The sequence below is a fragment of the Pochonia chlamydosporia genome (assembly GCF_001653235.2).
Source record: "Pochonia chlamydosporia 170 chromosome Unknown PCv3seq00009, whole genome shotgun sequence".
Classification (NCBI taxonomy): domain Eukaryota; kingdom Fungi; phylum Ascomycota; class Sordariomycetes; order Hypocreales; family Clavicipitaceae; genus Pochonia; species Pochonia chlamydosporia.
Window position 1 is genome coordinate 304,611 of NW_019154044.1, and position 11,736 is coordinate 316,346.

Here is an 11,736-nt window from a genome sequence, read left to right on the forward strand (position 1 = left end):
AAGCCAATTGACTGGCCATGCTTAACACAAGTTTGTACGCCATGTGGCTGTAAGCTTCCATATGATTCGATGACGACTTAATGCAGTGAATCTCTTCCACTTCCTAATTGGGACATTGCGGGTCCGTCAATCCAGTTCACAATGGATGCTGGTTCCACACACCAGAAAATCAAGTTCGGCACAATTACTCCGTCACTCAGCAGGATCATCACACCTCCATTCCAAATTCTCCAGGAGTTGTGCGGGGAGGCGAGGAGGCTTTAGACGGGAACGGCCCGCAGCATTGTTAGTTCCCCTCAAGGTTCCCTTATCCAAGACCAATGGTTAATCTCTTTCCCATCGCTTACCCCGGACTACGGATCCAATCAAGCTCGGTGGCTGAAGCCACAAGAGAGAAGGTGCACAGATGTTGTGACGGTTTTGTGTCTCCACAACATGTATGGTCAACATTAATAAAGACCATGCCCTCGCTTCTGAGACATGCTTGGTCCTTGACTCCCCAACAAAGGCGCACTACTGGCATTTGACATCCCGTCCGCCTCACTTTCCCGTCTTGGGTATGGACACTGGTTGTGTGGATGGGAGTAGGTGGCTTTTGGTTTGGTCATCGGTGCGCAGTATTCAAGCATAGCATGATTTCTGACTGACCACCGACAAGAGGTGGCTTGTACATAAAGCAATGTCTTTTTCTCATTGGCAAATCAACGGAACACGTGTCCCTGTTGTGTACATGTTTTCTACCTAAGCTGGAGGCTTGTTAGCACTGCAAGCGGTGCCAGACTTGCCTATGCCATCGGGCACAAAGTCTGGCTTTCCACCGAGTGACCCAAAGATGTCGCCGATGTAATTGTCTGGCCGGATGCCCTGCTCGAATTTGGAGGTCCAGCGCGCCAGAATAGCGTCGATGATCTTGACTCCAGTGTTGTACAAGTTCCGCACTGCAGGCTCCAAACCTCCACTATCCATGATCCAGGGCAGCTGCGGAGGCACATCAGTTGTAGGTTCCCGGTCAAAGTTTGACGCTGCCCGCATGAGTATGATGCGCGAGAAATCGACTTTTTCCTGGAGCGCTGCTCTCAGCAACGCGCATAAAATTGCCGTGTCTTCCTGGGCCGTCATGGCGTAGTTGCCCTTGCCTGCTGTATAAACCTTGGCGACATTATCCATGGATTCGGAGAGGTAGAACCCATGCCAAAAGGTGTTGGATGAGAGCACATCCCCTTCCAGAATGCTGGGAGCGAGAGTGGCAGCCTGGTACATGTCGTTGGGGGAATCCGCGTACTTGACCCGGGTCGCTGCGGCCTCTTTCGAGTCCTCGAGGATCGCCTGTCGGGCAAGCTCCATGGACATCTGCCGGAGGTTGTCATTGAGCTCATAAACCTCGGAGCCGTGGACACCGAGCGGAAACGAGTTTGGTGTTTTTGCACCCATGGGCACGTAGCCGGACTGCCATGACGAGGGAATCTCCCTCGCGTCCCACTCCATCTGGGTATCTACCTGTACTGCAAACCGAGCAAACGCCACCCCTCCAAGCGTGGTTATCCTGGGATTCCCACCTGCAATCCCACTGAGGATAAAGTAGGTTTTGGTAAAGTCAAACCGCCCTGAGGAGATGAGGTTGTTGACGGACAAGGCGGCGTTGATAACTGTGATGCATTCCTGATTATTATCGACGGTACGAGGTATTGATGCGACGTCCGAGGGGACCACCCACGTGCTGTGCCTACGATAAGCAGGCAGACAGAGCCGTCCGCAGTGGAATGCACATCGCCAAAGCCCCGAGAAAGACCTGGCAAAGGTATCTTACGGGAAAGTTTGACTGTAGCATCATTGGAGAGCCAGTGATCAGCTTCTTCCTGGCACTATACAGTCAATAAGAATTAGAAGACGGTCATTTGCACATCAAAGAGGTGAATATGAGATGGCGAGGCATACCATTGCGAAAATGAAAACCTTGGGAGCCTCAACGGAAGTTGCTGAGCCGCCGCCGTTCGTGAACTGGTGGATCAAGTAATGCAATGCCATTGTTACACATGAAGGATGTATCGATCGATTGATTGGAATGACATACGCCGAAATCTGGGTTACGGGCTGAGGGCAATGAGGAAGATGGATGGGAAAGGAGGCAGTGAGAAGGTGAAAGTACAAAGGAAGTGAGAGGTGGGAACAAATTGCAATTAAGAGGCTCTCACAAGTGGCATCTCACCTGGGACAGGACGGTTATGTAGGCGTTGCTAACGATGAAGCGGTAGGTACAGTAATTACAGGCCGTCGAATGCTACCCCGTAAGCACACAGGTACCTATCTTTAGGCTCTCTAACAGAGTATCACCCTGTGTAAGGAGTACCAGGTATCAGCGCATCCCAGCCTAGCGAGCCTGCTGCTCGTTCTGCCTAACCAGGCAAACTCTGTCCTTTCTGCCTTATCAGGCACACTGGAACCCTCAGTACGTACCCGCAATTTCTCCCTTCATGCCTTGTGCAAACCCCTGAGACACGGCACACCTACAAATACATCGCAGCGTAACATCTAGTCAAATCTACTTTTCCCTTTCCCGCTGCCGCTTCACATCCTCACTTCCATTCTCTGCCTCTGCATTCATGTATTGCAAGGTTGGAGATCTCTGGACTGGTTTTGGCCGCACTGCAATCCTAGTCACTACGACCTTCATTCTCACCACAGCACTCTACTTCAGCCAGGCTCTGCCTTTCGACGTCTCAACCCACGAGATGACCGTCACCCACATTCTCCTGGTCTCTTTCAAACCGTCTGTTTCGCAGGATACCGTTGATTCGGTGAGCTGCCTAATACAGCGGAGCACACGCTTGGCCTAACTGGAGAAAACAGATTTGCAAGCGAATCATTGCCTTCAAGGAGACTTGCCTTCATCCCGACACGGGTAAACCCTATGTCCTCGCCACAAGCGGTGGCATCAACAACAATCCTGAGCACAGCAACGTCGGTCATGCCTACACACCTACTATCTCCAGCCCTGCGAGCTCATTTTTACTTCCCTTATACAATCCCGCCGTTTAGACTGCTAACGTTTCGTTCTGACAGAAAAATATGACCCACGGGTTCATCATTGAGTTTCAGAACGAAGCTGACCGCCAGTACTTCCTGGATGTTGACCCAGCCCACAAGGCATTCGTCGAGCACATTGACCCAAACAACAATGATTTTCTCACGCTAGATTTTACAGATGGCGTGTATGGCGCCTAAATATGAGGCTCTGGTAGGCCCTGGAGGTCCAGTGTCTGCACTTGTTTAGAAAAAGGGTTCAGAAGCTATGGCACCCAGACTGAGTGTATGCCAGATATTCTTACGGGCCTTACTGGCATGGGGTGTGTTTCGATGGTGGGAGTATACAATAGATTACCGGTCTCACGTCTCTTACGTCTCTTAGCACGATAATATTGTGCTGATGTTGGGTGTGTGCGTATTCCATGGTTACCTTTTTTCTTCCCCAAACCATTTCGTGTACATTCTCGGTGACTTTACCCCTGTCACTATCTTTATATCCGTTACCTCTTATCGTTGTATGCACACGCTCCATGACTCCCAGGAAGTGTGCAATTAAAAGGGCGCTAAAATGTTTGATAATCGGGGTTGTTCTAATTCACGATTAGCTTTGTAATGGATTATGGGACCAAAATTGATGATCTTATTGATCTATTCTTGTGTTCGTGCGTAATCGGTTTGGGAGCGGGCAGAGAGTACGAGCATTTGGCACCACCACAACTCAATCAATGCACATTTCCCAGATCTTAAGCTCATTTAGTATCTGTGCCCAATAGTGTTTGTTTTAGTGGGTGGTCTACACCTCTTGAATTCCCGCCACCACCGTTGCCGCAGCCTCATTTCCCACTGAGACTTTCGGCAGTGCGCCATGTTTCGGCCGCTGAAATGACGACCAATGAGACGCCCATTTGAAGCTATATCCTTGCAGAACAGGCAGCGAAATTTCAACCAAGCATAATTTTGTCGTTTGGTCGCTGTGACTAGTGCCGACCCTCTTGGAAGTGCTTAACGTGATGCCATCTCCTGCCCGCTCAATTCATATCCGTATCTTCCCACTGAAATGTTGACAGCAAGTGGTCCTCCTGCCACCCGTTCAGGCCACATTCTAATTGCTCTCTTCACCATCGTTTTCATTCTGAGCACCGGCATCTGGGATGTGTCGCCATCTCGACATAGAACACCCAACATACCAATTACGCATATCCTTCTGGTCTCCTTCAAACCTACAGCCTCTCGCGAGACGATCGAGAAACTATCTGTTCAATTTAAAAGTGTTATGTCTTAATGAGCGTCCAACTAAGCCAGTGTCTGGATTTGCAAGCAGATAATTGCATTCAAAGACGACTGTGTAAACGCGAAGACGGGGAAGCCGTATATTCTCGCAACAAAAGGCGGCATGAACAACAACCCTGAATGCAGTAATATGAGTCTGCAGAGAAAACCTCAACCCATTTGATCTTTGCGAGCTCAAGTATACCCAAATACAGAAAAACATGACACATGGATTTGTCGTGGAATTCAAGAATAAAGTCGACCGGCAGTACTTCTTGGACGTTGATCCAGCTCATAAGAGATTTGTAGAGCGTATTGACCACAAAAATAATAACTTCCTCACGTTGGATTTCATCGATGGTGTCTACTATACACCCACTTGAGGTGTGGCTGAGTGGCAGATTTAGAGACCACGGTTTCGTTGAAGTAGATGAGTGATACAATTGTGAGAAATGGTACACGTATTGATTGAGACTGGACCTTCAAGCGTACATTATGCGAATGTGCACGACCATACGAGTTTACCAATTCCCATAACGATAAACGCTTCGCAATGCTCAGTTGCAAAATCAACGCGTTTTGAAGCGCCATCTACGAATCCAGATAGGAAAACTGCGCATCAACTCTGCGGGCTGCGGAGTTATGCAAAGCAACGAATCTGGTCACCCTCGTATTTGAACGCAAGCAGCCATGTCAATTTACCATGCACCCAAATCATACTCACCGAAGAAGGCCTGTCCCTGTCTGATATCTTGCAATGAGGAGCCACACGCTGCGGCTTCCCCGTCTCAGCCCAGTGATGGAACGCGAGTCCGGGTAATCGGGCAAAGTCGCCATGCAAAGAGAAGAGGGGTTGGCCGGTAGCTATCTCGCTTCGAACTGGAACGGGCAGGATCGGCGCATCTCGAGCTGTAGTCCTTGACCAGACTTTTGGGTGGCTGAGACCTTGGGGTTCTTCCGCGTGAATAACGGCTGAGGTTTTGGGTATCAGCACATCGGGCCGAAGAATGGCCCAATTCCTGCCATTCCATGCCTCGAAAGTTGCGTCACATTAATCCCGCTGCCTGAGCGGCTAAACCCAACGTTATTGGTCAACGCAGAAAAGCAACAGGCCAGAGTGAAACTGCGATTTACTGGTATCTCGGCAGCTTGCATTGGATTCCACTGGCTTGATACGTGAATCATTTGTCAATCCTTGCCATCCGGTAATAAAGCTGATTTGACGATCGCCCAGAATCCGTGTGATCATTTCCTTTGCTTATTATCTCCAAACACAAGACACCTAAGCTCAATACTGCTTCTTGGAATCTGAGATCCTGACCGTGGATCGCGAAACCCTGTGTGCGGCGCGCCTGCTTTATGTTATTAGCTTTGATCGGGGAAAACGAACTAATAAACTGACAATATGCGACACGGTCCTCTTGGTTATTATCGTAAATCTTGAGGAGAGCGACATCCTTCCAAGTCATCTTCGAACGGTAGTACCACCTGTGTCGCTTGGATGCTATAATTTCGAACGCTTCTTCGGCATAATGGGGAAAGATGACGTCAACTGGCACAAAATCTTGGGCAGTGACTGAAGTGAAGGAGCAGGCAGCTAGTGGATAACTCTCCACAACCGGGACGAGCGGGCGCCAGATACTTTATGTTTGGAAGTGTATTAGCTTCACAAATGATAGTCCTGTGTTTCTACTTACTTGATTAGGCGGCATCTTCCTCTGAGGAGCTCATCTGCCCGCATGCCCATGTGTAGCTTAATCCTGCCGATCGCGGACCTTGGTGTCTGATCTATCACAAGTTAGCTTAGAAAGTTGCTCCTTTCATAGATCATGAACTTTATACCGCAGTGAACTCGCCGTGCTACGTCCACAAACCCTTTGATGCCTAGAGCTCGACTGTGCTCATGCCTCAGAGCAAAGTCAAAGACGAAGACTTCCGAACAATCAAGATGGGTTGTCAGCCAGTTAGACATGGTATTGATGTAAGTCTGCAAGTCTTCTATAAACATGGGCCCATGGTAGACGTCCGGTACGAATTGAAACCCGTCCTTGTCCAGGCTGAAAAGCGTTTCGTGCCCAGCAATATCTGTTATGACAACTTGATGATATTGCCCCCCGAAATTCAACTGAGCTTGATTTGGCACCAGTGGGGGTATTTTAGAGGCATAAGGCTTTTCATGTATGTACCTCTCTGTGTCAGCGAAATATTGAAGGAAGCTGGTGGTGCGTGCTACAGTATCCTTGAGCCTGGAGTCAGAGCCTTCATTCTGTAGCCACTCTAGAATCAATTTTTCGTCATTAAGGATTCGTGGAACAGCTGTAATGGAATCTAAATCATGTTCAGCGATCTTATCTTTCATTGTTATGTGTTTTAGACAAACTGTACTCAGCTGGCCACCGCATAGGCCAGTCCAACCAGGGCTTTTCGAACCGCTGGTCGTTGTTGAATTGCCACACACACCAAGGCAGAGTTTTAGGACAGCCACTCTTTGGCGGCCACCATTTTCTCCAGGGCTGGGCACGATGGTCTCCTGCAGTCACATCTCGCGGGTCGTGTTGATCTGTTGCTTGAAGGAACTGTCGCATCTCTCGAGATTTGTTGGTGAGGTCGATAAATCTTACCCTTGTGAGGCTATGCTTTGTGAAAGGAGAACAGCATGGCAGGTATCCAAATTTGCTCAGCTTCGGCTTGTCATCCACCCCTCATACCACTAGCCAACCCACCTGGCAAGCTATCACCAGCATGACGTGTTGATGCAACCATGTTCAGCCAACCCTGGCGTCCGGAAACAATGTTGGTTCCCATCAACCGACGGGGACTACCGCACAACAATAGGACCTCGGTGTACTACGGGATCAAAAGAACCCATTGGGTCTCAAGGAGGCAAGACCACCCAGCCTTTCAAAGTCGCTTTCGGAAGTTTAGCAGTGACGAAGTGGGAAAGTTGACGTCCAATCTGCGTAGGAACTTATTATGCCGCGACTTTATTCCCTGCCTAACAAGAATTCCATTTTACATCTGGAGGGTCTGAAAATTTCCATCCAGATGCAACAATTTTATCCATCCTAGAGCCCATAACTGAGAAGCAGGTACTTGAATCGTGATGTCAAAGCCGTGTGACCTTAGTGCCCTTATATCAGGTGAGTACGTGCTTCAACTTCAATTGTGTACATTTGCACTCAACAATGCAGGCATTAATGGACAAGATGGGTTCTATTTGTCCCGTCACCTTCTTCAGCTGGGCTATCGAGTTTATGGCCTTATGCGGGGATCTTTAAACAAGAAGACTCACCTCTCCCTCCTCATCAAAGAATATGGAGCCCGTCTGACTTTGCACTCAGGTGACGTGCTAAACTTGGCGTGTTTGATCGAGCTTCTTAACAGGATTGAAGTTGATGAGATCTACCATCTTGCGGCTCAATCGCATGTCGGCCTGTCTTTTCAGCAAGCTCTCTATACTTACGACGTAAACAGTATTGGGACTATCCGACTTCTAGAAGCCTTGCAGGCCCTGGATATGCATAAGCGCGTTCGATTCTACAATGTGAGAATGCTCTGTTTCACACGATTGAAATCAGTCTGACTCCCACCACAGGCTTGTAGCTCTGAGGTCTTTGGTCGTGTAACTGAGATTCCCCAGAAAGAAACCACCCCCTTTCGGCCAGTCTCGCCGTACGGTGCCTCAAAAGTTCTGAGCTACTGGGCCACAAAGCTCATGCGCGAGCAGCATGACATGTTTGCAGTCAATGGGATCCTCTTTAATCATGAATCACCATTGAGAGGTTAGTGACAACTAAGATGAACTCTGATCTTGAGAATTCAACAGACGGTAGATGAAGCTTTCGTCACACGAAAAATCACTCTAGGCGTGGCTCGCATAGCCCATGCCATGGCGACTGAAATCCAGTTGGGTTATCTCGACTCCGAAAGAGACTGGACACACGCCGCTGATATGGTTGTTGGAATCCATCACATGATGCAACAGCAGCGGCCCGACGATTTTGTTCTTGCGAGCGGCACGTCGCGATCTGTCAGATGTTTTGCGGAGGCAGCTTTTAAAGTCATTGGTATTGAGCTTAGGTACGTACAGGTTGAGCTAGTACGGCTACATGCTAACTTCGAAAGATGGCAGGGCGAGGGGGAAAACGAGGTGGGGTATGATGCTCGAGATGGCACTGTTCGCGTTCGGGTGAACAGCGAGCTTTTCCGACCACTTGAAGTAGAGAAGCTGCTTGGCGATCCCGCGAAAGCCGCAATAGTGTTGAAATGGCAGCCAACCATTACTTTTGAGAATCTGGTCAAGGAGATGGTTGAAGCGGATCTACAGCTCTTATCGTCCACGCCTCGATTGTAAACGTGGCAATAGGCTGTTCACAGTGCAAATCTTCTGCATCATGTGAGCGGGTGAAAAATTGTTTCCTTGTGAACTCGTTCATTTCGAAAAATTATCTTAGAGAAGGTTTGAAATAGTTCACCATGGTATTGAGCCTGTGTATGATGGCTAGAGCGGAGATTTGCAATTAGCCATACGTATAACTGTCAGCTCTCAGAGTCCAGTTGGTAAAGTGGCTGGGACAGCAACGATCAGCAAACACCAGTCGTTGTATGTCTCCGAGTTCTTTTCTTTTTTTTTTTTTTTTTTTTTTTTTTTTTTTTTTTTTTTGGCTAAGACTCCTACTTTTTAGGAAAATGTCTATGGGAGACAGAGCGTTCCCTGGTATCTTACCCTGATCGTCTCCTTCTGCCTTCCCCGTTTTGAGACGAATCTTGGCTGAGCCATTTGACTGCTACCTCAATGTGTTGTTCTGATGCCACGGCCCGTCCCGCCACCCCAGCGCTAATCAGCCCAATGGAGCACACTTCCAGACACAGCATACATGTTGCCCTCGGTTTGGGCCACGCCCTGCAACAGGATAGCCTTCCTTGTCGAACGAGCATTGACAAGTATGTGTCTCACACAGGGAGCCCATCGGGTCGAGAAATGCCACTGACTCTCGGGCGGTATCTGATTCGAGATGCAAGGACAAATTGAGAGAGTGATAAAGTCCACAGGGTGTAGTAATGATTAGTCATATCATGTCTGAAGGTATAGCCTGGCGTGCTCTTCCCGAAGTCGTGTTGGACTACACCACCATGTCCCATATGTGGCTGGCTAACCACTACGTCCCCAAGTCGTATAGCCGCATCTTCGCCGGGAACGCCGCCTCCAACGCCGACCATGAACATATGCTCTATTGACGGAAACATGCATTTCGTCTGGCCCACGACCGCTGCGGCCGAACTGGTACCTCGAACTGTTACCTGTCTGGCCAGCGGGCAGACACACGATGACAGCATTGGGGGTATTAATTCGGCCAAGCGTGTACAAGTTTGGATGATCTGGTTGCTGGGGAAGGCCGCGATGCTGTTCGTCAAGCATTTCACCATAGTAAACACTAAGTAATAGGAGGGTTATTCACAGACATTATCTACAGGTATTGCCAACCAGCGGGTCTCGGGGCCATAACATTGATCATGTTTCATGGCTTCAGAAGGCGCGATCAGCAGCAAGTGCGCATTGATATACAAAAGAGTTCACTCTACAAACACTGCAAAACGGCATGTCTCTAGCCATTTTGAAAGCCCAAGAGAAGCTGCTCTAGAAGCTATCTAAAAAAAAAATATGCGCGAAACCCTTCTGTTTTAGATGCCTTTCTAGATGACAAAAAGCCTAAGTTTCTGGAACTACGTGCGGGTGCAGCCAGAGAGCGCTCATAGGTCGCATATCAAGAGTTAAGGCAGTATAAACCAATCTGTTAGTCAAGATAAACTTCCCAGGAAGTTCGTCTCGGCTACATGAGGGGATATGTATTCCACACTAGGTGTCCCTCCGAGTGGCATTTTATATAGGGTAATTGTACATATCGCCCCCCACAAATCTCACAGCCTCTGTTGGTACAGTCGGAAATGGGATGCTGAACAATTTCCGTGGGGAAGAATAAATAGCTCAATGCTACGGATCCAAGTGGCTGCTATTCATTCTTCGAGCATAGAATCGAAAGGTCCACATCTTGAATTATCCCAGCGGCTGCAAGGCTCCCATCGGTACCAATCGTATCCCAGAGGTCAGAGCTTGCAAGAATACATACATATGGAATATAACCTCTATTCATATGTATGCATAAGACCCGATCTATATTCATATGTATGCATTAGTAATGAATATACGTGAGGGCATCGTATCAAATACTAAACTCGTCTTAGCCAAAAGTAAATAATACTATACGGCTGCTTATTTAACTTCTCAATCACTTCCGTCGGCTTCATGAGAAGTTCACTTACAAATTCGACCTCCGCATATGCGTAAACACACTCTCGGGATGGTAAAGCTGGAGTTTTCAGTTACCACGTGATACTATACATATATATGCATAAGTATGTATACCTGATACTTCTATTCATATTCATATGTATGTATGTATGTACGTATGTATATATATGCATAAGGGTATGAATATATATGTATTACTGCAAGCTCTGGCAGAGATTTTGCTTGACCATCTGAACTTCTCCAGAAGTATTGATGATTCCAGCGACAGCTTTAATGTTTTTGTTTGCCTTGGTATTCTTAATTTTCTGCTCAATTCCATCATGAACGTTCTTCGTCTATAAAGGCGCTTCCTCGCAAGTCTTTCGAAAGACTTCGTTAGAGGCTTCCCATTCCTGCATTTCCTCAAGTAGCTGTCGTAAATTCCTCTTCAACCAATCAAAGACGATGGAAGGAGGCCGAACAGCTGGAAGTGCAAGTGACGGAGACGAGCAAGAGGTGGAGGAGGAGGATGAGGATATATTTAACGCCTTGGACCACACCTCCCGAGGGGTATAAAGGCGTGCGAGAGTCTACATAGTTACTCCAGCATCTGGATGTCCTGATAAGCTATATACAGTCTGGGGAGACTAGATCAACGGTAGTCAACATCCATTCCATACAGCTACATCATAGCCATTGCCCAAGATCCCTTCACACACTACATATCCACAGGTTCAAGCCTCCCAGTTGGAAAACCCTGGCCATGGCCGGGAAAAAAAACCAACCGGTTCAAGCGGCATACATTGTGTCGAGTCCTCGTCCCTCCGCCGGTTGAGAGACTCGGAATCCCCTAGCCCGTCAACGACTCCTAAAGATTCCTTCCTCAAGCCCGGGTCCCTGATCCCGCGGTGTTGCAGTTCGTCCGGAGGTATAGCACGGAGTCCTCTCTGAACTCTTGATAAAGGTTTTAGTTAGACCGCAGTCATAGACTAGGTCGCCATCGGGTTTCCGTTCGTAGGGTTTGGGTCACTCTGAAGACCTACGAGCCCATCTGCCGGCCAGGCTCCACGGCGGCGTGACGGGTATGGCGCTCGTGATATGCGCGTAGTACAGCCCAACGACTTCCCAGGCTGTTCCTATCTTCATATTAGAGC

The 11,736-nt window shown here is 48.4% G+C and overlaps 4 protein-coding genes across 4 annotated transcripts; 2 read left to right on the forward strand and 2 right to left on the reverse strand.

Annotated features, from left to right (window-relative positions):
- Positions 1-741: 741 nt before the first annotated feature.
- Positions 742-2,025, reverse strand: VFPPC_10640 (purine nucleoside permease; the record flags this gene model as incomplete). Its single annotated transcript, XM_022428720.1, has 3 exons — positions 742-1,646; positions 1,715-1,862; positions 1,936-2,025. The coding sequence occupies 3 exons, from the start codon at positions 2,023-2,025 to the stop codon at positions 742-744; spliced, it is 1,143 nt and encodes a 380-aa protein (XP_022284066.1).
- Positions 2,026-2,600: 575 nt separating this feature from the next.
- VFPPC_14800 (stress responsive A/B barrel domain-containing protein) lies at positions 2,601-3,222 on the forward strand (the record flags this gene model as incomplete). Its single annotated transcript, XM_018292568.1, has 3 exons — positions 2,601-2,795; positions 2,848-2,958; positions 3,061-3,222. The coding sequence occupies 3 exons, from the start codon at positions 2,601-2,603 to the stop codon at positions 3,220-3,222; spliced, it is 468 nt and encodes a 155-aa protein (XP_018138121.1).
- A 2,316-nt stretch (positions 3,223-5,538) lies between these two features.
- Positions 5,539-6,652, reverse strand: VFPPC_10642 (hypothetical protein; the record flags this gene model as incomplete). Its single annotated transcript, XM_018288971.1, has 4 exons — positions 5,539-5,645; positions 5,696-5,934; positions 5,991-6,081; positions 6,136-6,652. 4 exons carry the CDS (start codon positions 6,650-6,652, stop codon positions 5,539-5,541), a joined length of 954 nt encoding a protein of 317 aa, XP_018138123.1.
- A 744-nt stretch (positions 6,653-7,396) lies between these two features.
- On the forward strand, positions 7,397-8,647 carry VFPPC_10643 (GDP-mannose 4,6-dehydratase; the record flags this gene model as incomplete). Its single annotated transcript, XM_018288972.1, has 5 exons — positions 7,397-7,433; positions 7,485-7,837; positions 7,889-8,075; positions 8,127-8,373; positions 8,419-8,647. The coding sequence occupies 5 exons, from the start codon at positions 7,397-7,399 to the stop codon at positions 8,645-8,647; spliced, it is 1,053 nt and encodes a 350-aa protein (XP_018138124.1).
- Positions 8,648-11,736: the final 3,089 nt, after the last annotated feature.